The sequence below is a fragment of the Ichthyophthirius multifiliis genome (assembly GCF_000220395.1).
Source record: "Ichthyophthirius multifiliis unplaced genomic scaffold scaff_1120509251016, whole genome shotgun sequence".
NCBI classification, from domain to species: domain Eukaryota; phylum Ciliophora; class Oligohymenophorea; order Hymenostomatida; genus Ichthyophthirius; species Ichthyophthirius multifiliis.
Genome location: NW_004086282.1, coordinates 30311 through 58223, shown reverse-complemented (window position 1 = coordinate 58223; position 27913 = coordinate 30311). Strand labels below are relative to the sequence as shown.

Below are 27913 nucleotides of genomic sequence, written 5' to 3'. Positions count from 1 at the left end.
TACTGTAAAAAGCAAGCTTTTACATTAATCTTCTTATGAATCATTTGATAAAATAACAACTTTTATTTGAGGATTTTTTTTAATTATTTCTTTAACTAATTAAGCTTTTGTTTTTAAATCTGCAAAACTAATATTATGGCTTAATACTATTTATTTTTTAGATTTTTTACTATCTTAATCAACTTTTTATTTTTTTATATATTAATAAAAAGAATGTATTTTTTCATTTGTTTACATAATTCATTATCTTTTTAAATCATTTCTTTTTTAAATTTATCAAATAAATCTTATTTATAATTTATTAGTTTGCAAATAACAGGTTTGACATCTTAATTAATAAGGATTATATCTAAGTTTTATTAATATGCTTTTTCACTTTATGTTTTTAATAAAATAAGTAGTTATTTTTAAAAAATATAAATTATTTACCTTGCTTCCTAAAAAGGCATAATACCTAATTATTTATTATTGTTGTCTATAATTCTTACATTTCCATCAAGATCTAGTTCTTCATTTAAATTATGATACTATCAGAATAATTTATGAAAATTTTTGATTTTATTTGTAAAATTTTTACTTTCAATTTTAATATTTAAGAAATCTTTTATAGTGTTTAATATTCTGATGGGGTTGTTGCATATGCGAAATCAAATTTAATTTACTTTTGGAAAAAAATGTTGTGTTTGAAATTTCTTATTGCTTTTTAAAATAACATCATTTTATTTATATTTTTATTTAGAAATGTTTTCAGAATTAAAAGATAATTTTAATAAATATTTTATATTCAATAAAAAATTAAAAATAATTTATCTTTATTTTACAATTTTAATTTATATTTTTTACAAAAAAAAAAATATTATAAATTATAAAATTTTAAATGTTTGACTGGAAAAATAAAAAATCTACTTTTTGCATTTTTATTTTCTCTCTGGAATATATATAAATTATTATAATTTATATAAAAAAATAAATTCAATAATAAAATAGAATATATTATAGATAAATTTATATGAGATTTATTAGTTAGTATGTAAAAAAGCTCAGAACTTGCTATTCATGGACATAAATTCCCATTTAAGTTACAATTAACAAGCTAATTCTTTAGATTTATCGTTATTAGAATAATAAAAAGTATATCCGCACTTAAATCCAACATCAAAATTGATAAAATTAATATTGTCATAAGAATAAAAATAATAAATATATTTATTCATTCTAAATTCAGTATTTTTGCATAATTATTAAGGTTATCATTTGCTTTAATTACAAAATATACATAAATTACCTTATAATAATTTTTTTTTAATTTATGTATTTTTTATTAAAAAAAAAAAAAAAAAGTTAAAAATGTATTTTTATTTGTATAGAATATATATTAAAAAAAAAAAATAAATAACAATAAAACTAACTATAATGGATATATAGATATAATAAAAAAAAAAAAAAAAAAAGTATAAAAAATTTTCTTATTTATAAAAAGCTATTAATAAATTGGAAGGAAAAAATACTAAAAAGATAAATTAATTAATGAAAGAAAAATATAATATAATAATATATTTCATGTAAATCTATAAAAAAATTAAGTATAGTATAAATATAAAAATATGTATATAAATATTAATATATATTTATATTTGTGTAAAAAAATTATATATATATTTGAATATATAAATATATATATACATATATATATATATATATATATATTTATATTTTTTATTTTATTATGTTTTTATTTTATTTTTAAAATTTAATTTTTTAATTATATAAAAAGTATTATATACATATTGATTAAGCAATGTTTTTTATTTTAATTTTTATTTAACTTTTTATTTAGAAATAATAAATTTGTACTTCTTAAATTACATAATAAATAGGAAATAATTTTAAATATCTTTTATTTTATTATATTTACTTAATTAAAATATATTTATTTATTGATATTATCAATTTTATTTTTACATAAAATAATTAAATTAAAACATATATTCAAAATTATATTTTTTTAAATATTTTATTTGTTTAAGATATTGGTTAATATTTTTAAGAAATTTTTGAAGAATTATTATTTATTATATTGGTTATTTTGGGAGAAATATTTCTATTACTATTTATCTTTTATGTTTCTATAGTATTATAAGATACTTCTTCTAATACTTATGAAATCAAATCTTACTATTCTTAAATTTATTTAGATAAAGCATAGGCTTAAATTGTTGGGCTTGAATTTTATATAAATTTTTATTAAATAATTATATAAAAATATATATATATATATTAAATATTTTATTTATTTATATATTTTACGAATTATTGTTTGAATTATTTTATATATTGTTATTATTTTAATTATTGCATAATTTTTTATTTTTAGAATCATTATTTTTTTTTAAGATTTTCTATTTATTTAATTTTTCGTTATTTTATATTTTAGTATTAATATTTATAAAACTATTTTTTTTATTAATGTTTTAATAATCATTTTTCTTTGAAGATTATCTTCCCTAAAAATGGTTTTATTATAACATTTTTTTCCCTTATCTAATTTCAGGGGTTATATTTTGACCAGTAACTACATTACCTATTTATTATTTAAATGTTTTAATTTTAGATTTTTCTTAGTATTCATTTTATTAATTAAATAAATTATTAAACGTCGTTTCTAATTAATATTTTTCATCAAATTATTTTCTTTACGGTTTTTAAAAAAATGAATAGAACTAATTACTTTAATCTCTTCTTAAAATTTAACTAATATTGTTTGAATTTTATTGATATTAAAAAGTCTTTTTTCCTTCTATTTTTTTTATATGATTTATTTTGTAATCCTAAAAATTTTAATTTTAATGTTTTACAGGAGAAAACATTATATGAAAATTTGAAGATTCTTTTCTTTGTAAATCTGCTATTGTAGTATAAGTTTAGTTATATGTTTAAAAATATTTTTTAGAGTTTTTTTTATATTAGTCGTATGTCTGTATATTTTTAACTATATTAAATTATTTTTTTCCTTTATTTGTCAAAAAGTTCACCTGTGCTTAATCTTATGATATGCTTTGGTTAAAAGAGTAATCACTTAAATTAAAACTTTAAGAAATTGATATTTTTTTTTAGGGTTTTGTTTATTGTTTTTTCAAATATAGTTGTTTGTTTATTTAATATATTTTATTAATATCTCCATAATTTTTTTATTTTTATAATTAATTATTTTTCATTTTTTATTTTTACAAAAAATATAAATGAATAAAATTTATTTTTTCATTATTTTTTATTTAACATTTAATATATTAAAAAAATAAAAAATCAATATTTATATAATTTTTTTTTTAAAAAAAAAAAAAACTCAATTATTTTTCTTATTAACATTTTAAGGAATTCTTTTTGGTAATTTTCCTTCTCTCATAAGTTTAATATATTCACCAATGCAATGATTTACATTAAATCTTTTATCAATTTCATAGTATTCTTAATCCATAAATTCATTAAGTACTCTTTTACCATCTTTTACATACCCTTCAATTCTTTTTCTTAGATCGTTTCTTTCCTATTCCTTTTCTTTAAATTCAGAAGCATATTTCATCATTTACTCTTCAATAGTAAGCACTTAATTATTCCTACTTTTCTAAAATTCATCTTTTATTTTTCTGTCATGTTATTCCTTTAAATCTTCAAAAGTGAGCTTTGGCTAAGGTATATATAAACGAGAGTTAGCCCATTCATTAATATCTGGATATTTTTCAACAATAAAACCAGAAAGATTACACTAAGGTATTTCTCTAGCAGGATATTAATATTTTTTAAGTTACAACAAATTTTCTAGTTATCCAACGAATCCTTTGGGTTCTTTTTTAAGATGCTATTCCTATATAAATAAATAAAATTATTTGAAAGTATTTTATATATTAATAAATTTTACTATATTTTTAATCTTCTATTTATTAAAATAATTAGGGACATTATTTTCATCATAATCGATATTATTTTTTTTAACAACTTTTTTCTTAAATTGAATTTTTCCTTAATTATTTTTACCATCTAAACCCAAATTAAGTCTTTTTAAATATTTTTCTAAATTTCCATCATCAATAAAATTTTTTAACTTATAATAATGATATGCAAGTCTAGCATTATGTTCTGCCCTTTCAATTTCTTTTTTTTCAAGTCTTCTTAAATGCTCCTAAGAAACTTTCATTTTTTTAAGTTTGATTTCTTCCAAAGTATCTAGTTAATCATATAATTATTCTCTCAATTTGAAATCCATATTAGGATTGTTTCTTAATTATTCATTAATTTCCTTTTCAACGATCCTAGGAGCATTATTTTTATTAAAATCATTTACTTTATTAATAATAGTATTTAGTTCAAAAGCCGACATTTTTTGAGGCTATTATTGAATTCTTTTCCCAAATTTAAATTATAAATAATTTGCTAAATCATAGCTATTTTATATTTTAAAATCTTTAACTGTTTCTTTTAGGAACTTAAATACGTCGTCATATCTAATATATTTATTGAACTTTTCTTCAGGTCTTTTTTAAATATTATGCTATTCTAATTTTATATCAAGTGCATTTAAAGATTCTTTAAGGTTATTGAATTCTTCCACTTTTTAATTAAACTTTTATATTTATTAATACATTTCATTCTCAGGATTAAAAAGAGCCTAATTTCTTAAATTAGGGTCCATTCCTTATTCTATTGTAGGGACTAATTTATCACTTGGAATTTCGCTTCGCATTATTAGATCTTATTTTATATTTGAATTATTAGTTTATTTTATGAAAAAGTTGTCTGCTTTTTTTGTTTTTTTTTCAGATTTATATTCTTTATTTTTTGATTTTTTCATTGGATAATATGTTCCTTTTTTTTAACTTTTTTATTTTTAATTAAAGGATTCTTTATACTTTATTTATTTTTATTATTATTTAAAAAAAGGTTTTTTTTTTTAGCATTTTTTTTACTGATTCTACTTTACTTTTAGATTCGCTTAAACTTGAACTACTTGATCTGTCTCTTTTGTAAACAGAAGTTTTTTTACCAAATTATCCTGAAGATTTTTATGAAATTTTTTTGATTAATACTTACTTTTGAAGATTGTGTTAGGAAAATACCTTATTATTTACATTAAATGTTGAATAAGTTTAATTTCTTATATTGTTAACGTTTATTTTTTTTTCAATTTCATTTGATTTTTAACTAACTCGAAAATCATATCTACTTACTTATACCGTTTCAATTCCTAAAAAAAAATTTTAGTAATTTATAATATATTTATATACCTATATTTTCAATATTGTCATCATTTTCTAGTCTTAATTAAAATTATTATTATTAATTGATTGAAGTCAAATCCAATTATTTATTTTATTATTATTATTATTATTATTATTATTATTATTAAATATTGTTTTTTGATTTATTTTTATCTTATTTATTTGTTTATTAAATGTCTTATTCATTATATTTTTATTTTTCATTATTTTCGTTTTCTTGTTTTTTCTTTTCTCCCTCTTCTTCTTATTTTTCTATATTTTTTTTTTAGAATTTTAAAATTTCCTTATTTCTTTATTATTTCTTTGATATTTCTGCATTTTAAGAATAAGGTTATTTCTATGAAAGTGCCTATTTTTTCAATTTATTATTATCTTCTAATTTTCTTTTTAATTCTAAAACATCAACATCTTAATTACTTTAAGGTTAATGTGACTTTTTATTCTTTTGTTTATTTTTTTCCTCTTAATTTGTAATTTCTTACAAATCTTCATCCTAATTTTTATTTGAATAATTATTTTATTATGAAAAGCTTTCATTTTGAATTTATTTTTCGAATTCTTCAGAAAGTTCACTTTCACTACTTCTGTATTTTTTTTCTTCTAATCTATCCAAATCATATTTCATTCTGTCTTTTTTACTTTTTATTTTAAATAAGTCTTCTATATTTTCAAATTTGCACCCTTCTTCTTCATATTTTTCTAATTCTTCTTTTGTTACAGGTTCTTTTTTTTATTTAATATAAAAATAAATAAAGTAGAATTTTTTTTTTTTTACATATTCCTGCCCTTTACAATTTCGCAAAAACTCTAGCCTTCCTTGAATTTTTTCTTTCCTAATACTATTATTTTTTATTTTCGAGCTTTAATTTTTTCTAAACTTCATATTCCTATAACATTTTCTTATATTCTTTAATCGAAATTGAAAAAGTAGAATTTTTATATTAAATATCTAAAGGAGTTTGCCAAATATCAGCAGCATATTTTTTTGGATCAATTACAAACTTTGACCCTTTCTATAAAGCCTCATCCAATTTTGATAAATACTTCAAATCTTCGTCTCCCCCTATCCCATCTCCACTTTGTTTTATATTCCTAATATTTGTTGACATATGCTCTTCTGTAAGCCTCTAGATCTTCTTAACATATTTCTGAATATATTTTCTATGAGTTATATCGTTTTATCTTTAAATTTTCATCGGTTTTATTTTTTCTTCATTCACATCTTCTATAATTTCAGAAATTTTATCTTTGCCTGAAGCCCTCATCACATCCAACTTTGTGATATCCTATCCATTTAAAATCACCAAATTTTTGAATCGCGATTTCCTTGGAACTGGACAAGGCTATACTGCATATTTAGCCAATGTATTTTTGTGGCCATATTTACTCACTAATTATCTAGTCTCTCTTGGGTCTAGCTCTTCATCAAAAAGCTTTGTTAAATATTTAGTTTAAAAAAAAAATTATTTAAAATATTTTTTATTTTTTTATTTTATTTTAATTTTTTTATTTTTTTACTTCGTTTATTTCTAAATCTTTTTACATTTATTCTTCATCTTAACGAGAAAGTCGAGTTGGAGGCATTGCTTGATAACCCACAGTTAGAATTTTAACAGGGTCATATTTTTTATATTTTTCGGGATATAAAAGTTCCTTTATTAAATTTATACTGGATAAACGATTAGATATAGGATTATATTGAAAATCTAAAGCTCCTAAATTTTATAATGAACCTAACTCTACTATATCATCTAATATGTCGATTTTATTATTCGATAAATCCAGTATTTCTAATTAAGGACAACCTTTTATTAATATACTGGAGTCAAAACGTTATATTGAATTGTGCGATAATTTCAATATTTAAAGATTTTTTACTACTTCTAAACATTTCTGAATTGGTAATTCAGTTGCATGTTAATAGCTTAATTCTAATACTTTACATTCTTCGGGCTCAAAATCCGAACTTAAAAATTTTTTGCGAAGTTTATCATAACGGCCATAGTAAAGTGTCTCGTATTTTATTTTTTATAGCATATTTTTTAAAATTTTTTTTAATTTTATAAGTATTTGTTATTTTTTTTGGTTTTTATTTTATTAATATTTTTTTTTTTAAATGTTTCAACTTTTTATTATATTTTTATGGAGTAATTTAATAGAAAAAATATATGGAAATTATCTCTAATAATAAAATATTTTAAATATTAAAAAAAATATAAATATCTTTTTCTAAAAATATAAAAAAAAATGAATCAATAATTAATAAAATTATTTAATTAAAACATTTTTGTCAATAAAAGTAGAGTTTATAAAGCATTAAATTAAAAAAATATAAACATATGCTAAACTATATAAGAAAAGTAATACTATTTTTATGTTTATTTCCATACTTTTTAAAATGATATTATTTTAGAAAATATCAAATATAATAACATAACAAACTCAATTGAATAAACACTAGCACTTTAAAAAGATAAAATAAGCTAAAATATATTAATAGATTTCGGAATCATTAGCAATAATTAAGAAATATAAATAAGCATCTAAAATATAGATATAATATCAAAATTATTATCTTAAATAAAAACTGAAAAAAAAATATTCTCTAATTAATAAAACTAATAAATAAAAAATCTTATAATTTAGATTTTGAATAAATAAATTCATTCTATTTAAAATTATTAATTTGATGCTATCCTTTAAATAATTATATAATAAATCAAAGATTATAGTTATGAATATTATAATGATATGGAATTATAAAAAATATAAGAAAAAATTAACGATTTTCAAAGTATTAATGAACTAATAGATATTGAATATATATCTTCAATATTAAACAAATGTATCCAAATATAAGAACTTATTCCAAATAATAAAATTTAGTTTTAAATAAATAATGCATTTTTTGACTAATATCTAATAAATAATTATAAATAAATGAATTCTGATTAAATATTTCATGCAATGCAATATTTCTTATCAATTTCTTAATTTTTTGAATCTAAATTTTTATAAGAAACATATTTTAACGAATGTAAAAAGACTAAATTTTACAAAAAAGAAGTCTTGTAGAGGAGATTAGGAATAAATAACTTTAATTAGCCTATTTTAACTATTTTAAAATAATCATTTACTTGTTTTTATTTACAAACCCAAATATAGAAAAATCCGAAATTTGTAAAAAACATAAACTTCGATTGCTTTTAAAAGATAAATTTAATAATAAATTTTTTTAAGAGCGAAAAATACAAAAATACGCCTTTAATTGATATCTATATAAATGAAATTATTTCATTATTACAGGAAATATATTAAGAAGACATCTTAATTAATTTTTCTAAAGAAAATAAATACGTTTTTTTGGTTGAAAAAATAATTAAAATGTGTAGTTCTATATATTTGGAAAATAATAAATAATATGATTTATTAATAAATTTTATAGAAAACTTTTTTTGTTTAAATTATTAAAGTTTTTCTTAAAAAACATTTTTAAATTTGACCTAAATATATTCTTTAAAAAATTTGGAAGATTAAAAAAAATAAAATTGTTTATTTTTTATACTATTTAAAGATTATTTTCTTTTATAAATTAGCGAATATTAAAATGTTTTTTTATTAAATTAAACAAGTAATGTACTTATACTTATTTAAAAATTAGAAATAGATATATTTAGTACAGTTTCTTATTTTTAATTTGTTTCTTTTAATTTTAATAAATTATCAAATAATAATAAATTCTAATTTATTGATTTTTTATTAAAAAATTAAAAAATTGATAATATATAAGAAATTCTTAATCAATAAAATTTAATTTTGTAATGTCTAAAACTCAAAATAAATTATATAATGTTAGTAAATTAATTTAATGATATATAAAAATATTATGAAAAAGTTAATAAAATATTAATAGAATGCTTAGAAGTAAAAATAGAAGAAATAAATGAAGAAAACATAATTTATTGTTTAAATTTAATATATGAGTTTTAAATTAAAAATATATAGTTTGATTGTTTAAATCTTTTATAAGATGCTATTTTTAGAGTTATTTCAGATTCTCATTCATAATATTCACTTAAAGGGTATGAAAAAATTATATTTATTTGCTTAAAACTAAATAATTTAAATAAAAATTTCGATGATAATTCAGGGTGTTATTAATTAACTTTATTAGAAGAAATAAATAATTATAATTTGTAAAACTTTAAAAATTTTTCGAAGGAATTTCAAGAATAAATAAATCCATTTATTAAAAAAAAATAATAATAATAGTTTTTAGATTAATTTTTATAATAAGTTTTATGACAAAAAAAATGAATTTTTATTTAAATTTAATATTATTACAAAACTTTAATTTTATTATATTGTAACATATAAATTATTTTGTTTATAAAATACAATCTTCTTTTTTCAATAAAAATAAATATATTATAAATTTTTAATTAATTTTGTATATAAATTGATAAAAATATATTAAAAAAAAAATATCAATTATAAAAAAATGTATTATTAACGATTTTTTTAAATAAATAATTCTTTTTAAGAAAATAAGAATAAAAATTATATTATTCAATGAAAAAAAAAAATAACAATAATATTTATAAAGTATCTATATAGTTTCATATAGATGTCAGACTATTTAAGAATTCTTTATAATTAACTCTTTTTTATCCATCTGTAAAAGGTTCTAATTAATGAATTAAAAATTCTATTTCTTTATCTTATAAACCATTTTTAGAAAGTATTATTTTTATTTTTTCGACTCCAATATATTTATCATCATCCTTTGCAAGTAACTTGAAAGCATTTTAGACATCATTAAAGGTGTACTCAGTTAATTTTAAATTAAAAATTTTTAGAAAATCCTCAAAACCAATCAATTCTTTTTTATTAAAAATTTTTGCAACCATTTCATTAAATTAATCATCTGAAACTTAATAATCTATTGTTTAAAATAAATCTCTTAAGCCTTTTTTATCTAATAATTTAGTATCTTTAGAAGCAACTAAATTAAAAATTTGTTAAAAAGCCTATTTATGATTTGTTTTTATATCTAAGCTCATTTTTCACTTTTTTTTTTTTATAAAAAATTATATATATAAGAAAAAAAAATATATATATATTTATAAATATAAAAAATTAAATTAAATAATAATAATAAAATGTTTTAAATAAATAAGAAAAATGAGATTTTTAATTATCAAATTTTAATTACATAAAATATAACAAAAATTAATTTTTAAAAATAAAAATATAAATTCATCCTCCACGTAATGTTGATATAAAACTAACTTTGTCTTTATTTACAATTTATGCTTCTTCCTTTTCTTCTAATTCCCAATCAGCATCATTATTAATACAAGAATTCCTGATCTCCTATAAAATATAAATATATTATTTTGAATTAAACAAATATAAAATATATAATTATATTTAAGTTTTTTATATTTTATACAGTTACTTATCGTTTCCAATGAAAAACTCCTGTCTTTTTTAAAGATAATTAGTAGCTATTTCTTAAATTAAATCGGCCATTTTTATTGAATCTTAATTTTATAAATTAACTTCAAAAACTTTTTGCCCGTTAAAACATAAATCAAGACCTCCGCTTTTTTAAAAAATAAATAAAATAAAATTATATGATTACTAAATTTTATTATGAATACCTAACTTCTATTGTAATTTTCATAATTTATTTATTTTATTTTTTGTAAATTGATAATAAAGTTAATTTATTTATATTTTTAGTTTTTGTGTAAAAATATTATAATAATGTTTCTTTTATTTATTCAAGGAAATATATATATTTAAACAATTTTAAAAAAATAAATTTAATTAAAATTTAGCAAAAAATCTTTAATTTATTACTTTTTTAAATAATTACCAAAATTTAATTTAATTTAATAATTAAAATGCCTGAAATAATATAAAAAAAATATTATTATTTTTTTTTGTTTAAAAAAAAAAGCTATTAATTATAAATATTTTCTATGATAAAATTTTTAAATTATATATTATATAATAAATACTTTATAAAATAATTAAATTAAAATAAATAAAATGAGAAAATCGCTTCAATGTAAATATATTTATAAAAAATATTATTATTGATATTTATATAAAGATAACATTAACACTAATATTTAATCTAATATAAATATTGTAAACTAATAAGAAAGTGAACTTTTGAATATTTTATCACAATAACGACAAAATGCATTTAAAATAAATAATTAACTAATAAAAAAGAATGTATTAGATTAATAACAAAACGATGTTGAAAGCTCTTCTTCGAATACACAAGACTCAGCAATAAATATTACAAATAGAATTATAAATACATTAAATAAACCCTAAGTAAGGAATTCAGTAGAAGTTGAACTAAGCAAAGATTTGTATTAAAACTCAGTACAAATAAAAAGAAATTCAATCTAAAATAAAATAAATTCAATCAAATAAAAAGCAACTTCCAAAGAAGATATGTTAGGTAGTAATACAGCAATAAACTCAGGTCAAAGTAAATTAAATTTTAGAAATTAGAGCGATTTATCTTTAAAATTTAATTTAAATTAATAATAAAAATCTGATATTTTACGAGAAAGTAATTAATAAATGATGGAAGCTAAATGCTATTTAAATGTAAATAAAAATTTTTTACTTTAAATTCCTTAAAATTAGCAAAATTTAAAAGCTTAAAAAATATCAATTATTGACGATTCAAATATCATTTTACAAAAAAAAAGAAATTTTCTAAAAGCGTTTTTCTTTACTCATAAATTTTTACAAAAAATGATTTTCATAGCTAAATATAAAAACATATATTCCCTAGAATAAAAACACTTCAAATTTATCAGAGATAAATCATTTGGAGGTTTTTACGAAAGAGAATCGAAATAAAATAAAATTTTCTATTACGTAGAATTAGTCAAATACATATTTTTAGATGAAAATTCTCCTTTTAAAACATTTTAACCGAATAATTTATTTATTATAACTTGGGAAACTATTTTATTTTGTTTTTTACTTTTTTTAGTTTTTTATATTCCTTTGTAAGTTTGCTTTAGCTTCTAAAACATTTACATAGAGACTTCCACAATGTAAAATTTTATGAAATTAGCCCCTTATTTATTAACATTGGATATGCTCATAAATATAAATACAGCTTATTATGATAAAGGGATTACTATAAATAATAGACAATAAATAATAGTAAAATATTTAATGTTTAAATTTTGGATAGATATAATAACTATTGTTTCTTTTATCTTTTAATCTTAATATAAACTTTTGTTTTTATTAAGATTAGTTTAAGTAAAACACCTTATTAATAAATTGGATGAGAATTATTAGATTTAGTATAAAATGCCTATTACTTTCTAACTTTAGAAATTACTTTTGGTAGTTTTATTGGTTTCTCATATGTGTGCTTGTGGATTCCATTTTATATTGAAATATTCTACAGAGGAACAAAACACTTGGATTAAAAATATAAATGCGGAAAATACTGATTGGAAGGAAAGATATATCAACTCTTTATATTTTTCTTTTACAACAATGATTACTGTTGGATTTGGAGATATTGTTCCGAAAAATGTAAATGAAAAAATTTATGTTATTATTGTGTAAGTTATATCTTGTGGAATTTTCGCCTATGTAGTAAATTGTATAGGGAGTATTTTTTCAGATATTGCTAGAAAAAATGCTGAATTTAAGTTTATCTTTTAATAATTATTATATTTAAAAAACAAAAAAATAGGCAATAGAAATATGAAATAACAGATTATATGTTAAGAAGAAATATAACAAAGGATACATAAATGAGAGTTATTAAATATTTAGAATATATACATATATCTTCAGATGTAGGACATATGAAAGGATATAATATTCTCAATTTAGTTTCTAAAAGATTAAGAGATAATATTTATAAAGAATACTATGGCGATATATTATAAAATTTTAAAATTTTTAGTAGAAAATTTAGTAAAGATTTCTTGAAATAATTTAGTATTCATATTAGAGAATTTACACTTGGGCCAGGTGAAGTTTTATTTAATTAAGGAGAATTAGATTAAAGAATGTTTTTTATTTAAAATGGAGATATTGAATTATATATTGATTTATAAGAAAATGCGCGATAAGATATAATTTTGAATACTTTAAAAGTTTTTTTTTTTTTATTATATATATATTTATATTTTTTATTTTTAAAGTCAGGTGATTATTTTGGCTAAGATAGGTTTTTTGTACACGAAGAATGCAAGTATTCAGCAAGAAGTGTGAATGTAACGTAATTAGTATTTTGGAATTTCGAAGATTTTTTAAATATAATAAAATAATTTCCTAATGATTATGTATATATATAAATTATTATTTTTAATATATTATATTATTTTTCAAAAAAGGAGATATTTTGTTCATTTAAAGAAAAAATAAACTCAAAAGATGAAATGTTAGATATTAACTGCAATAGTTGTGGAAAGTTTAATCATTAAATAATTAACTGTCCTTTATTACATTATGATATAGATAAAGATGTCCATTTAAAACGGTTGTTTTATATATAAACAAAAAATCAGAAAATAATAAAAATATTTATATATTAAATTAGATATATGCATTCTATACCGCAGGAAAGAAAACAAAATAAAAATTAATTTATTTAAAAAAAATACAAAACATTAAAAAATTACAGTAAAATAAAAAGAAAATTTAAATTATTTCAAAAATATAATAAAATTAAAGAATAAAATCAATGTAAACTAAGAAAGTTGAGATTAAAGTTAGCTGAATGAGACGAAGACTAATTTGATGAATATTAAACAGATAGATTATTTTTAATGAATATACCAAAGCCTTATATGTCAATAGATTTAAAATACAGATCTATATAAAATTTAATTGATGTCGAAGAAGAAGAATAAGAGGAAGATTAACATGAAGTAGATTGTTTTGTAGATTTTGATGATTTGACAGTAAATTAAGAAGAGCAAACTGTAAATACAAGCATTTAATCTTAAAAATAATCATTAAAATAAAACAAATCTTAATAAATAATATAATCTACAGGTAAAATAACAATAACCTATAAATTAGTTATTATTTTTTTAAAAAAGAAATCGAAAGAAATTTAATAAATAAAACATAAATAAATAATTATCATCCATAAAAACTAATTGAAGAAGAAGTAGAAGAAGAAAATAAAATAAACTAAGACACTTAGTCGAAAAAAGAACAAAAAAATAAAGTTATGTTTAATCTAAGTAATAATAACGAAGATGAGTAAAACTCTCCAAATTTTAAATATTCAACAAGAGTTAATTCAAAGCATAAAACTACTAGTCTTTCAATATATTAAAATGGGTTAAATAATTAATAGGAAGATTAAATATAAAAATCAAATTATTTTCAAAATAATAATTATTCAAGTAATTAAAGTATAATGTACGGGGGAGAACGTGCTACTTAAAAGTAGCCTTCACAAATAAGTAACAGAGGTTTTAATAAGTTATAATCGAAAGGAAGCGGAGAATTTAATGTTATTACGTCTAAATAAGGCGCTTTAATAAGTCAAACAAGTATAAAAAATGTTAGATAAGTTTCTAAAAATAAATCTATTATTGTATTTTTTTTTTTCAATTATCTTAATTTTTAATTTTTTTTTTTGTTAATTAAGTCTCTTAAAAAAACTAGTTTCTAATCTATTTAAAGCTTAAATTAAGAAAAAAATAATGCTCATGGTGGGAATGCCATCACAACGACATTATTTGCGAAAGCTGATACAGATTATGATGAGTTCAATCGTAATAAAACTTAAATTTTTTTAGCTGATTTTGATAAATTTAGAGAATATACTTATTATTTACCACATAATAATTTAAATGTGGTTATTAAATAGATTAAAAAGGTTCATAAATTTATTAAAGAAAAATAAATTTAAAACTATAGTAAAATAATGAAATCATTTAAAAGTTAAAAAACTAAAAATTTATCTAAAAAAGAAAATTGAAAATTAAAAATTAAGAAAAGTTAAAATAATTATCTTAAAAAAAAAAGAAAAAAATCATATTTAAAATTTATAAAAATTTATATATTTATAAAGTTATTATTATTATTTAAATATATTTACTATTTTATTTTACAAATTAAATCTATTAGAAAATATTTATTATAAAAATTTTATTTTAAATTCAATTATTTATATTTTTTATTTAAAAAAAATATATACATTAATAAAGAATTTTTAAATTAATTTTAATAAATATTAGTTCATTCAAAATTAATTTTATTTTTTAAATATTTAACTTCGTAAAATTATTAAAAATTTAATTAAATTAGTTATATATAAATTTAATTATTTTATCTTAAATTTTTCCTTAAGTAAATATCATAATTTTTGGTTTTCCTATTCATCAAAAATTTACTTAAAACAATTTATTATCAGAAACATAATTTTTTTATATCAAAAAATGTCTCACATTTAAATCTTTAACGAAAATATTATGCCACAGAGTGGGAGTATCTATATTTCTATTAACAATCAATTCTTCAGAATTCCTTAATAGTAAATTTAGATCCATGTCTACTGTTATCATATAAATTCAGCTAAGTATACTTATTTTAACTTGACAATGAATTTATTGAATTTTTTAATGATTACCTTTCCCCCTTATTTGTGATAAAGTTTGCAATTACATTATATTCTTAATATTTTAACTTTAAAATAAATGCATATAAAATAAAATATATAGGAGTATTTATGTTGACATAGTGTTTAATTCGACTTTAAAATAGGTTTTTACCGTTTCCACAAACTTAATTTTAGAATTAAAGATTTTGCTCAAAAACCTAAATTCAAATCCTATCTAATATTATATTTCTAAATTACATTTAGTATTATTTTTCATAGTATTTAAAATACATATTGATACTGATTCCAAATATTCTGAATTTTTCATTTATATTTAAAAAAAAATAATAATATTTAAGAATTAATTCTATTTAAATTCAATTTTATATATCATTATTAAAAAGTTACAACAGAGTTTATAAATGTTAAAATATTTCATGCATAGTAAGAGATTTTATTTCTCATATATTTATATATATATATTATTATATCTTTAGATAAAAATAAAAATTATTTCTTTTAATTTCTTATATAATTAAACTTTTTAGTTAAACAACTAAAGACATACTAAATTGTAAATATTTAATATATATATATATATATTTTTAAAATGTAATTATATATAATTTTATTAAGATTTAAATATAAAAAATTAAGCAAAAATTTTAATAATAAATATTATATAAGTAAATTATTAAAAAAAGATTATAGATCAAATAATTATAAGTAAAATTAATACAATACATAAATAAATTAATATAAATATATAAAATATATTTTTTTATTTATAAGTTAAAAACATAAATAGTATAATATTAATGTGTTTTAAATATCAAATTTTTTCGATATTAATTCGAAATTAAGTTGCATTTATTTTTGTAAAATAATCATTATCGTTTAAACTATCAATAAAATCATCAAAAGGTTATTTTATTTAGATTCCGCACTCATCATAATACATTCTTAATTCCTTTCTTGTAAACAATTCTTATTTGTCTTTTAAAAACTTTAAAAAAAAAAATATTTATTTCTATTATCCGGCTTTAGAAATACTTTCTTAATCATTAATATCTATTAAATGTTAATCTACTTCTATATCATCTAATATTTCTTCAATTATATTTAATATATCCTTAGTTTTTTTTGTTAATATTAATTTAAAAAATATATTTATTTATAAATATGTGTATATATATATATATATATATTTATATATATAAACCTTTATATGTTTAGCTTAAATTAATGGTGAAAACTCTATTTTGGCCCTTTGCTTACACATTTGAATCAATAAATAAACTATATTATGGTTTTATGTTAAAAAATGCAAATTTTCGGAATAAAAATTACTCTAAATTATATTTAAGTAAAAATCTTCAATTATAAATGCACTATTTTCGGTTAATCTATTATTTATATATTTATTTAATTTCTATATAAAATAGAAATTTAATAAATCATTTACTTAGATTCTTCTTAATTTTGTAAATATTAATATAAATTTAAATAATATTTATTATTTATTTCTTAAAAATTAAATTAACTTTTGATTCTTGAATCAAAAGAATCATTAAAAAAACTATTCTAAGCACTTCTTCTTTTTGAATTTTATATTTTTTTCTTTATTCATACAAATATATAATATATATTTAATTTTTTATTTAAAAATTATATACTTTATTAAAATTTTAGTATAGTTTATTCTAAACCAAATTTTCATCTTTCATATCTTTAATTCTGCAAACAAAATGCATTTAATTTAATATTTCTTAATTAATATTTCCTAAATTAGCTTACAAAGACTCTCTTTATTTATAATAAACGAATTTAGTTTTCTAAAAAAATATATTGATAGAATAATTTTAATTATTATTTAGGCAATATTTCAGTTTTTTTTATCCACTTTTTAAACATCTTAAAAAATATAAATATTCTCAACAACTTTTTTCTCTTAATCCCAATCATTTGTAAATAAAACAATATTCTTGTTAAAAAATTTCATTTATTCAATAAGTTCTTCCAAATTAATACACTAATCGTAAATAAATAGCACATTTAAATTGCTATTCCTTAATGTATTACATGGGATTAACAATAAGAAAAGTATAGATTTAAACAAATAATTGTAAGAAATTTGATCTTTCAAGAAATTTTTTACTAACATATCAAAATTTGCGAATTATTAAATTTATTCTTGTATATGTTTACTTGTTATTTTTTATTAAATTTCTTCGATATAATTTACCTATATACTACATTCATTTAGTCTAGTTTTTAAACTATTGAATATTTTCATAAAACCATTAATAATGTATTATTTATCTTAATGTATATATTTTTATAATTATTTTTCAAAAAAATGACAGTTTATTTTTTAATTTTGATCATTTAAAACTATAAACGAGTTAAGTACATAATATTTTTCATTACTTTTATCATATATAATTTTTTAAGGTAAAATATTAATTATATATCCATATAATGATATAAATTGATTATTTTTAAAGCTTTTTTATAAATCAAATAAAAATTATTATTTTAAGTTCTGTACAGTAATTTATAAAGAGAAGCTTTCTTTAAAATCTTTCAAAAATTGATTTCTGAAAGCAACTTTTAAAGCATTATAATACCTTTTAGTAAAAAAACTGATGTTTTTAATTTTTAAATGGTTATTTAAAATATCTTAACATTAATTATTTGTACAAGGACACAATATTAGAAAATCTTGGATATTTATTCTGTATTCATATTGTTATATCATTTATATATATTATGAATGTTATTAACATTAAAATAGAATCTAAAACAAATATATATTTCCTTTTATATTCTCTTATTCTTCTTTATCTAAAGACTCTTCAATTATTGTTAAAGAAGATTAATCAAATTAAATCGGTAAAATTTAAGATTTTAAACTGTTTTAAGTTATTTCATTTTGAGGTTTTTATGATCCTTTTATTGCTCCAATTTAAGAGGGTATTGATGAATATATTATTTAACTTACCTATTCTATTTTAAGATCAGAAAAAAAAGAAGAGTTATCATTATGATTTTTTTTTAAATTGTTATTCATATATTTTGCTAAATAAATATTTTTTTACTAAAAAAATATTTTTAAAAAATTGATTAAAATAATTAAAATTTTATCAATTTTACTTAATCTTTATTTTATTATATTATAAATATTAAAGGTAATATAAATATAATAATAATATATATATAATATAATATATTTAATTAAAATAATTTAAAAATATATTAAGATTTTTAAGAACATATAAAAAAATTATTTTTAAATAATATATTTTCTTGAATTTAACACTAAAAAAAATAAATTAATAAAAAATATTTAATTTAATACTTTTTTTTAACAAAATGTAATATTTAATTAAAATTAAATTAAAAATAAATATTATAAAATATTAAAAATATCTTTATTAAAATTAATAACTCAATTTTTCTTTATTAAACAAAAAGAAATTGTTAAGAATAAATAAAAAATATCACCATGTAAATATTAAACAAAAACATCTAGGTTATTTTATTTACTCTACTCTTTTTTAAAATTAGAATAATATTTCTTTGGTAAAGTTTACAAAGGCAAAAATATCAAAATAGGTGCAAATGTAGACGTAAAGTAAATGAGTATGTCTTAATTTAATGATCCTTATATAACTTAATGTCTACAAAACAAAATAAATATAATTTAATTATATGGTGGGTGAGAAAAAATTATGTGTAATCTGAATATTAATTATTTAAAATAATAATAATATAGAATTATATATATATATATATATATATATATATATATATATATATATATATATATATATATATATATAATAATTTTAGAACTCCATTATTTATAAGATTTAATTTAATATTTAATCGAGTATAATGAAAGCTTACAATTAATAAAAAAAAAATGTTTAAAAATCAATTAATTAATATTTCATTTCAAAGAATTAGTAAAGCAAGATTATACACACTGAAAACTCACTCGTAAAAGAAAATATTTTTAAATTTTTAGATTACGATTTTGCTAGTAAATCATATATTAAATATAGAAGGCTAATAAATGAATGTTTTTTGTGGAAAAAGTAAGAAATTTAGTATTTTATGATAAATAAATTTTCTATATTAAAAAAAATATAATAATATATTAAATTATATTCTCATATTAAATATATATAGAACATAAAAAAATTTAAATAATTATTAAAAGAATATAGAGAAAAATCTTATAGATTTCTGTATAATAAATAAATAGGATAAATATGAAGGATTTTATATTAAGAAAATTAAAAATAAGTAATAACTAAAAATTATATCGAAAAGAAGAGTCTTTAAAACATCCTTTATTATAATCTTAAACAGGATAATAATAATAACCTTAAAGATAATTAGATTAAAATACTTAACTTAAGAGAAATTTAATTAATAGTACAAAAAAAACCTTTTAGTAGATTAATTTAAATATTTATACTAATATTTATTATAATAAGTCTAAAAGATAATTTTATTTAAAAGAAATATAAAAAAGGTATAATCAAAAAATAAATTTGAAAATATGTTTAAATAATAAAATTTATAAATTTTATTTAAAAAGTGGATATAAAAAGAAAAGTTAAATGTAAAAAATTTGATATAAAATAAAATTAAAATATATAAAAATAATAGATAGATAAATTATTGAATAAAATAGAATATAAATTTTTTAATTAAATATATAATATTTGTAATAATATATAGGATTATAGAAATATAAAGATAAAGAAATATAAATCTTATTAAAAAAATTAAAAATAATTATTATGATAAATAAAAAAAATTATATTATATAAAAATAAGTATAGTAAATATATAAAAAAATATATATATTTATATATTTATATATTTTTTTTACATATTATTTATAAATCTTTTATTTTTTATATAATATTACTTTTATAAATATTTTTTTATTTTATTATATTAATCTCCATCAAAATAAAGTTTTAAAATATGTATTATTCATTTTTTTTTAGTTTAAATCAAATTATAAAATAAATTTTTATATAATTTAACATTATTATTTTATTTTATGTTTTTTTTTTTCTGCAATTTTTTTTAATATCCAATAAAAAAAAAATGCGATTTATATTTTTTTTTTTAATTTTTTTTTTATTTTTTTTTTAAATAAATAAATATATAATATTAAAAATTTTATATTTATATCCTATAAATATTTAATAATTAATTTTATTTTATAAAATTTTATTATATATATTTTTTTTTTCTATAAATAAGAAAGGAATTTACTATTTATTGTCCAAATTAAAACAATATTTAATAATAATTTATAAAAAAAAATGTAAAAAATAATCAACATATTTTCCAAAAATTCTGGTCTATAATCTTAAAAATTTACTCAAGAAAAACTAGAATAACCTATAACTAGCATTAAAGCAATCGAATTAGCCGAAACTCCTGACTATTTTTACCTTAAAGCTGAATACTCTCTCACGAATATAACCCAAAGTCTTTAAATACATAAATAATCAGGCAAAATTTAATAATTAAACCCTCAACAAATACCATCTAATATCCCTTTTAATTAATAATATAGTGCTTTCTTAGGAATAATAAATATATATGGATAAAATTTTTTAGTGTTAGTTAAAAATGTTAATTTAATTCCTTTTTTAAACGAAAATTTTAGTATATTAGAAATAAATTAGTGTGAATTTAGGGCTTTTTTCCCTTTATAAGTATCCATAAATATATTAAAATAATAATAGAGTATAGAAAACACACTCTCGAAAGGCGGATATTATTTTTGTTATAAATTTCCTTTAACAGTTTCTTAGTAGAAATTTTACATTGATAAAATGAACACTGATAATGATTATTTATGGAATTTAAACCTTCTTAAACCCCTTATACAGTAAAAAATTGCCATAGAATGGCATATATAATTAATTTAAGGTTACGTTTCTTCAGTTAAAGGATATCCTTTGTATTATTTATTGATTTCAAGAAGATAAATGAGAAGAGGAGGCACTAGATATAACCATAGAGGGGTTAATTCTGATGGATATGTTGCTAATTTTGTAGAATCAGAGTAAATTTTATCATATGGAGCCGATATTTTGATATCTCATGTGTAAATTAGAGGAAGTGTGCCTGTATTTTGGTCATAATAAGGTCTTTAAGCAAAATTATATTTAAACCAAAGTTAATAAATGTCACATAATAGCTTTAATATGCATTTCGATTATATAAAAAAACATTATGGGGATGTTACTTGTGTAAACTTAATGACTTATTCAATACCTAATGAATAAGTAAAAATATATATATAAATATATAATTAAATATATATTTATATATATATATATATATATATATATATATATATATATATATATATATTAATATTAATTATTTTAGTTACTTTCTAAAGAATATGTTTATCATGTAAATAATATTGAAAATATAGAATATTTAGAATTTGATTTAAAACTTGAATGCAAAGGAGATAAATTTGATAAAATTGATCTTTTTTTGAATAAAAAAATAATCAGTAATTTAAAAAATTTCTCCTTTTTTTCTAAAAAAGGAAATTAAATTCTCCAAAAGTAAAAAGGTATTGTTCGTTCAAATTGTTTAGACTGTTTAGATAGAACGAATTTTTTTTAATAAAAATTAGGTTTATAGACTCTTTTTTAGTTAATATTTCCCTATTTATAAGGCTTTTAAATTACAACTAATGATGTATTGTTCAAATAATTATAATATGGATGGGGTGAAAACGGAGATTTGATTAGCAAACATTATGCGGGAACAAAAGCTACTACTAGTAAAGTCGCTAAAACAGGAAAATAAGGTTTAGTGGGTTATATAAAAGGCAAATGCTCATCTGCAAAAAGGTTTGTAAATGCAAATTTGAAGGATTCTAAGAAGCAGGAAATTTACTGTATTATTTTAGGTGAGAATTATGAGAGTTAGGCCAATTTATAATACGAATATGAGATTTTAGAGTAAATAAAAAACCGATAAAATGAGTTTTTGGAAGAAAAGAATTTAAACGTATTTATATGTACCTGGAATGTGAATTGTTTTGAACCATATCACACTAAATTCGATTTCTAGAAGATTTTTTGCAAAAACAACCAAAAAAGTGAACTAGTAATTTTCTGTATGTAAGAATTAGTAGAGGCAAACGCGAAAAATATAATGGTTTCTACAATCGAAAAATCAAATACTATAACAAATTGGATAGAATCCCTTCTATATAATCTAGGTCCTTAAGATTATTTTTTAGTTGGATAATATAGTATGGTAGGCATATAGACATTAATTTTTGCTTAAAAAAATATCAAAAATAATCTCTCAGATATCGAATTTGATTATGTCAAATGCAGTTTTACGAAAACTAAAGGCAGTGTAATTGTCCGATTTAGGCTTTTTGATACTTCTTTATGTATTTTAAATTGCCATTTATAACATGGTGGGGAAAAGACTATTTAGAATTTAGTAAATATACATGATTAGGCTTTTTAATAGGAAAGAATGTCTACATATAAAAAATAACCAGTTTGGAAAAGCGATAAGATTTTTTTAGTTGGAGATCTCAATTTTAGATTAAATAACGAAATTAAATACGAAGACGTTTTATAAGAAATATCTACTATTAATTAATGTTAAAATAAAAAACAATAGAAGCTTTTATACGACAAACTACTATAATATGATTAGTTAAACTTTTTTAAAAATTCAAATCAATTTTAAATTCTTTAGAAATATAAAGAAGGCTAAATTTTATTTTTACCAACTTATAAACTTAATGTGAATACAGATGTATATGATATTTCTAAAAAATAATCAGTTCCCTGTTGGTGCGATAGAATTCTTTATTGTGATATGGAAAATGAATAAAATAATAATAGTTATATTTCGGAAGATTTTAAGTTATATGAGTCTGTTAATGTTAATCATTCTGACCATAAACCGGTTGTAGCTTTGATTTAGGTTAAAGTGAAGATTATTGATGAGGAAAAAAGGGAAAAAATACTAAACTAAATAATTTAAATTTAAGAAATTAATTAAATTGATGAAATTAATAATATAGGGAATATGGAAACCTAAAATGATAATAATCCTAAAAAGGATTTCAATATGTTCGAAAATTTTAATGTTTAATAATAATAAGACGAAAATATTAAATATTTTTATAATTTATAATAAAATGTTGAATTTTAAAATAATTAAAATTAATAGCAAAATAGTTAAGATTAACAGCAAAATAATAATTAAGTTGATTTATTGGATTTTAGTAATAATTAATAAATATAAAATTAATAAATATAAAATGTAGATTTATTAGATTTATGAAAAACCAAATATTTTATTTATTTATTAAAAAAAAAAAAATAATTTATTTTCAAAAAACAAATAAAAAAAATATTTAAAAAAATAAAAAAAATTTAAATATAATATTTTAAAAATAAAAATTTATAAATAAAATAAAAAAATGACCACAAAAGAACTCCTAATAATTCCACGAGAAATAATATATACTGATTTAACCAGTGACTAAATCCAAGAGTAGCAATTTATAATTAAAAACCGAAACCAAAATACCGAATTTAATTTATATTTTGACTCCTACGACTCCTCCAAATATGAATTGACTCCAAACCAATTTAAATTAAAACCTTATTAGGAATAATTAATTATAATAAAATTAAGACTCTTAAACTTAAACCAAACTTCTTTAAAAGATACTATTTTCCTCAAAGACATATAAAATATTTGTCAGTACTAAATTCCAATAATTCTCCTTCCTTTATATAATAATAATGAATCAAATGAAGACTATAATAGCTCTTTTGAACCTCCTCTTAAATTTTATAATAGTGAATAATAATATAAAGATAAATAATTGTAAGCTTATAAAAATATTATAGAAGAAAAAGATAAACTCATAGAAAGACTTGAAACTGATGCTTTTATGTAATAAGAAAAACATGAAAGTGCAAATGAGGAATAATAGAGGTTTTTCGAATTATAAAAATTAAATGCTAAAATGAGCTAGTTTTTGAAAGAAAAAAATCCAGATATTTAAAAAGCAGTTGATTTAATTTTACAATAAGAACGTTTAGATATGGAAAATAAAAATCAAGTATATTTATTTTAATAATATAATATATTTTATTTAATTATTTATTTATTTTTGGAAATAAAAGTAAATTCTTCATTTATTTTAATAAAAAGATAAATAAATAAATGATTTATAATAAAAAAACAAAGAATTATCATGTTTAGTAAATACTTAAAAAAACAAATCCGAAAATATGAATTCTTAATAATTTTAATATAATATAGAATTAGAAAATTATAAAAACGAGCTTTCTTTTTTAAACGAAAGAATTAAACAATTGTAAGAATCAAATAAAAAATAAGAAGAATACATAAAGCAAATTACTGAATAAAAATAAGAAAAGCATTATTATCATAAAAACTAAGAAAATACATAAAATAACAATAGTATAGAACTACTTAAAGAAGAAAATTTAAATTTAAATCAAATATTAGAATAAAAAGAAAATGAAATATATAATTTAGTAAATGAATTAAATGATGCTTAAAATTATGGGATGAAATTAAATAATAAATGTGAGGAGTTATAAGCTTAATATTAAAATTTATAATAATAATATTTATAAGAAATAACCAGTTTTAATGAAAAAATATAATAAAGTAGTAATTAATAAATGATTGAATTATTAAATTCTCCTTCAAGTTATTAATTATAGAAAATTTCTTAATTAGAAAGTGATCTTAAAAATTAGAAGCTTCAAGAAATATAAATTAAAAAAGATTTAAATTAAAAAATTTATGAATTAGAAGAATTGTTTCAAAAAGAAAAAAAAAATTATGAAATTCTTAATAAATAATATAAATAAATTATCACTTAATTTGATAATATATCACTTTTGTAATAATAATATGAATAAAAAGAGTAAAAACTCATTGAAGAAAATAATAAGATAAAATAAATGTATTAAAATTTATAATAATGTTAGAATAAAAGCATTGAAAGTGACCCTAATTTTGATTATTGGTAATCTTCTGAACGAATAAAAAAAGATAAAAACGAAATATAAAGTGAATGTGAAGGTTTAAGGGAAAAAATAAATATTTTAGAACAAAAAGCCGAAGATTATCAAAATTTGAATAATAATCTAAGCTAAAATATTAATTTTTTGAATTCTTTGGTAGATGAATATGAATTTAAAATTAAAAAAATTGAAGATAATTATAGAAACGACCAAATCGAAATGTAAAAAAAAAATATTGAACTTCAAAATGATATGTTTGATAAAGATAACGAAATTAAATGTTTAAGAGAAACTTGTAATAAAAATGAATTTTTAAAAGAAAAAATTGATATAACTTCAAAAGTTAATTAAAAATTTGAATTGGTATTAACATTTATATAATTTTATATATCATTTTATAATTATATAATTAAAATTTAGGAAATAAAATAATTAAAAATTAAATATTAAGATGAAGTATAATTATTAAAATAAGAAATTGATAAATTCACATTTTAATAGCCTTATCTTGACCAATAAATATAAGATTTATAAGAAAAAAATAACTCATTAATAAAATAAATAGAAGAAAAGGAAAAATAAAACAAAAATTTAACTTATGACTTAAACGAAATTGACCTTAAATTATAAACCTATATGTAAGAAAATTCTAAAATAAATGAGATAAATCGTAAATACGGAATGGAATTAGAAAAAATATACTCATAATTAGATACATAAAAAGATTAAGTTGTATGGGCAGAAAAAAAAAGAGCTGATGTAACATTAATTAAATATAAATAAAAATATACATACATATATAGAAATATATATATGTAAATATATATATATTTATATATATATTTATATATTTTTTTATATTTATTTTCATATATATAATTATATATTTAACTATTAAAATTTTTAATTTTTTTTATTTAATTTTAATATAGATTGAATAATAATTTACAGATAAAATAAATACAATTTAAATTCAATTAAACTAAGAAATTTTAAATAAATAAAATCTAAAAAAATAACTTCAAATAGAAATTGAAATAGTAATTTTAAAAATATAAAAAAATAAAAAATATATATGTATAGTTAATAAGACAAAATGATGATAATTTAATAGCTTTAAAACACGAAAATTAGCAATTATAGAATAATTTATAATTAGAAATCGAAGAAAAATAAAGAAACAACGAAATTTGGTTATAAAAGGAATTAATGTTGAATTCATAATTAAAATTATTAGAAAAAGATATTTAAAAAATAAATAAAAAACAAAAATAAACTAATAAAAATAAAAATTCTGAAAGTAAAAATGATATTTCAATGAATTCTGAATAATCAGAAGTTTCTTTTAGAGATTTATAAATGGAATTATAATAAAAAGACTTATAATTATTTTAAGAAAGATAAAATTATGAATAACTTTGTTCTAAAATAAAAAAATTAGAGAATTCTATATAAAATTTACAAAATGAAAATTATTCTATTAGATAATAACTTAAATAAGCTATGAAAGAAAACGAAGAAGCCTTATAAGAAAATAATATACTTTAATTATAAACAAAACATACAGATTTTAATGATGCTAAATTATTAGATGAATTAAATAAATTTAAAGATCTTTTTAAATAACTAAATAATGAAAAAGAAAGAATTATTTCTTAATTAAATCTTTAATTTAAAGAAGTCAATGAAAAAGTAATTATATATAATTTATTATTTTATTAGTTTATTTATATTAAAATAAAAATAGAATAATATTATTAAATTTATAAAAGAATTAGAAATATAATATAGAGGTTTAGAAAGTGAAAGTAATATGTAGATTTTTAATTAAAAAAATGAAAATAATAATTTATAGGCAGAAATTTAATATTTAAATAAATATAATAAAGTAAATTAAAATT

General features: G+C 17.1%; 5 protein-coding genes across 5 annotated transcripts, besides 40 other annotated features; 3 read left to right on the top strand and 2 right to left on the bottom strand. All coding sequences in view use genetic code 6, as the record gives it.

The window, feature by feature from the left end:
* Window positions 1–240: 240 nt before the first annotated feature.
* Window positions 241–273: a microsatellite.
* A 1375-nt stretch (window positions 274–1648) lies between these two features.
* Window positions 1649–1713: a microsatellite.
* Window positions 1705–1768: a microsatellite.
* Window positions 1769–1802: 34 nt separating this feature from the next.
* Window positions 1803–1836: a microsatellite.
* Window positions 1837–1998: 162 nt separating this feature from the next.
* Window positions 1999–2055: a microsatellite.
* Window positions 2056–3343: 1288 nt separating this feature from the next.
* IMG5_129250 (leucine rich repeat protein) lies at window positions 3344–7359 on the bottom strand (the record flags this gene model as incomplete). Its single annotated transcript, XM_004032104.1, has 4 exons — window positions 3344–4974; window positions 5280–5996; window positions 6049–6706; window positions 6792–7359. Coding segments are annotated over 4 exons (3573 nt in total), but the record flags the coding sequence as incomplete, so codon positions are not given.
* Window positions 5355–5400: a microsatellite.
* Window positions 6749–6790: a microsatellite.
* Window positions 6750–6786: a microsatellite.
* A 2378-nt stretch (window positions 7360–9737) lies between the features above and the next one.
* Window positions 9738–9775: a microsatellite.
* Window positions 9767–10326, bottom strand: IMG5_129240 (hypothetical protein; the record flags this gene model as incomplete). The annotated part of the gene is made up of 1 exon (XM_004032103.1): window positions 9767–10326. A coding segment is annotated over one exon (432 nt), but the record flags the coding sequence as incomplete, so codon positions are not given.
* A 1359-nt stretch (window positions 10327–11685) lies between these two features.
* Window positions 11686–11734: a microsatellite.
* Window positions 11735–12062: 328 nt separating this feature from the next.
* IMG5_129230 (cation channel family protein, putative) lies at window positions 12063–14342 on the top strand (the record flags this gene model as incomplete). Its single annotated transcript, XM_004032102.1, has 3 exons — window positions 12063–12985; window positions 13030–13824; window positions 13885–14342. 3 exons carry the CDS (start codon window positions 12063–12065, stop codon window positions 14066–14068), a joined length of 1902 nt encoding a protein of 633 aa, XP_004032150.1. The 3' UTR covers window positions 14069–14342.
* A 73-nt stretch (window positions 14343–14415) lies between these two features.
* On the top strand, window positions 14416–15248 carry IMG5_129220 (hypothetical protein). Its single transcript, XM_004032101.1, has 2 exons — window positions 14416–14895; window positions 14950–15248. Exons 1-2 carry the CDS (start codon window positions 14552–14554, stop codon window positions 15230–15232), a joined length of 627 nt encoding a protein of 208 aa, XP_004032149.1. The 5' UTR covers window positions 14416–14551; the 3' UTR covers window positions 15233–15248.
* Window positions 15249–16484: 1236 nt separating this feature from the next.
* Window positions 16485–16534: a microsatellite.
* Window positions 16493–16550: a microsatellite.
* A 517-nt stretch (window positions 16551–17067) lies between these two features.
* Window positions 17068–17122: a microsatellite.
* A 535-nt stretch (window positions 17123–17657) lies between these two features.
* Window positions 17658–17686: a microsatellite.
* Window positions 17687–18974: 1288 nt separating this feature from the next.
* Window positions 18975–19019: a microsatellite.
* Window positions 18980–19019: a microsatellite.
* Window positions 19020–19095: 76 nt separating this feature from the next.
* Window positions 19096–19135: a microsatellite.
* Window positions 19096–19136: a microsatellite.
* A 163-nt stretch (window positions 19137–19299) lies between these two features.
* Window positions 19300–19350: a microsatellite.
* A 334-nt stretch (window positions 19351–19684) lies between these two features.
* Window positions 19685–19748: a microsatellite.
* Window positions 19749–20508: 760 nt separating this feature from the next.
* Window positions 20509–20581: a microsatellite.
* Window positions 20582–20634: a microsatellite.
* Window positions 20607–20657: a microsatellite.
* Window positions 20658–20727: 70 nt separating this feature from the next.
* Window positions 20728–20785: a microsatellite.
* Window positions 20781–20805: a microsatellite.
* Window positions 20806–20833: 28 nt separating this feature from the next.
* Window positions 20834–20871: a microsatellite.
* Window positions 20872–21042: 171 nt separating this feature from the next.
* Window positions 21043–21082: a microsatellite.
* Window positions 21047–21082: a microsatellite.
* Window positions 21050–21084: a microsatellite.
* A 173-nt stretch (window positions 21085–21257) lies between these two features.
* Window positions 21258–24282, top strand: IMG5_129210 (hypothetical protein; the record flags this gene model as incomplete). Its single annotated transcript, XM_004032100.1, has 2 exons — window positions 21258–22232; window positions 22339–24282. 2 exons carry the CDS (start codon window positions 21258–21260, stop codon window positions 24280–24282), a joined length of 2919 nt encoding a protein of 972 aa, XP_004032148.1.
* Window positions 22239–22320: a microsatellite.
* Window positions 23976–24012: a microsatellite.
* Window positions 24149–24196: a microsatellite.
* Window positions 24229–24261: a microsatellite.
* Window positions 24283–24297: 15 nt separating the features above from the next.
* Window positions 24298–24377: a microsatellite.
* Window positions 24302–24377: a microsatellite.
* Window positions 24341–24386: a microsatellite.
* Window positions 24364–24414: a microsatellite.
* Window positions 24415–26797: 2383 nt separating this feature from the next.
* Window positions 26798–26863: a microsatellite.
* Window positions 26808–26855: a microsatellite.
* Window positions 26833–26899: a microsatellite.
* Between the last annotated feature and the right edge of the window lie 1014 nt (window positions 26900–27913).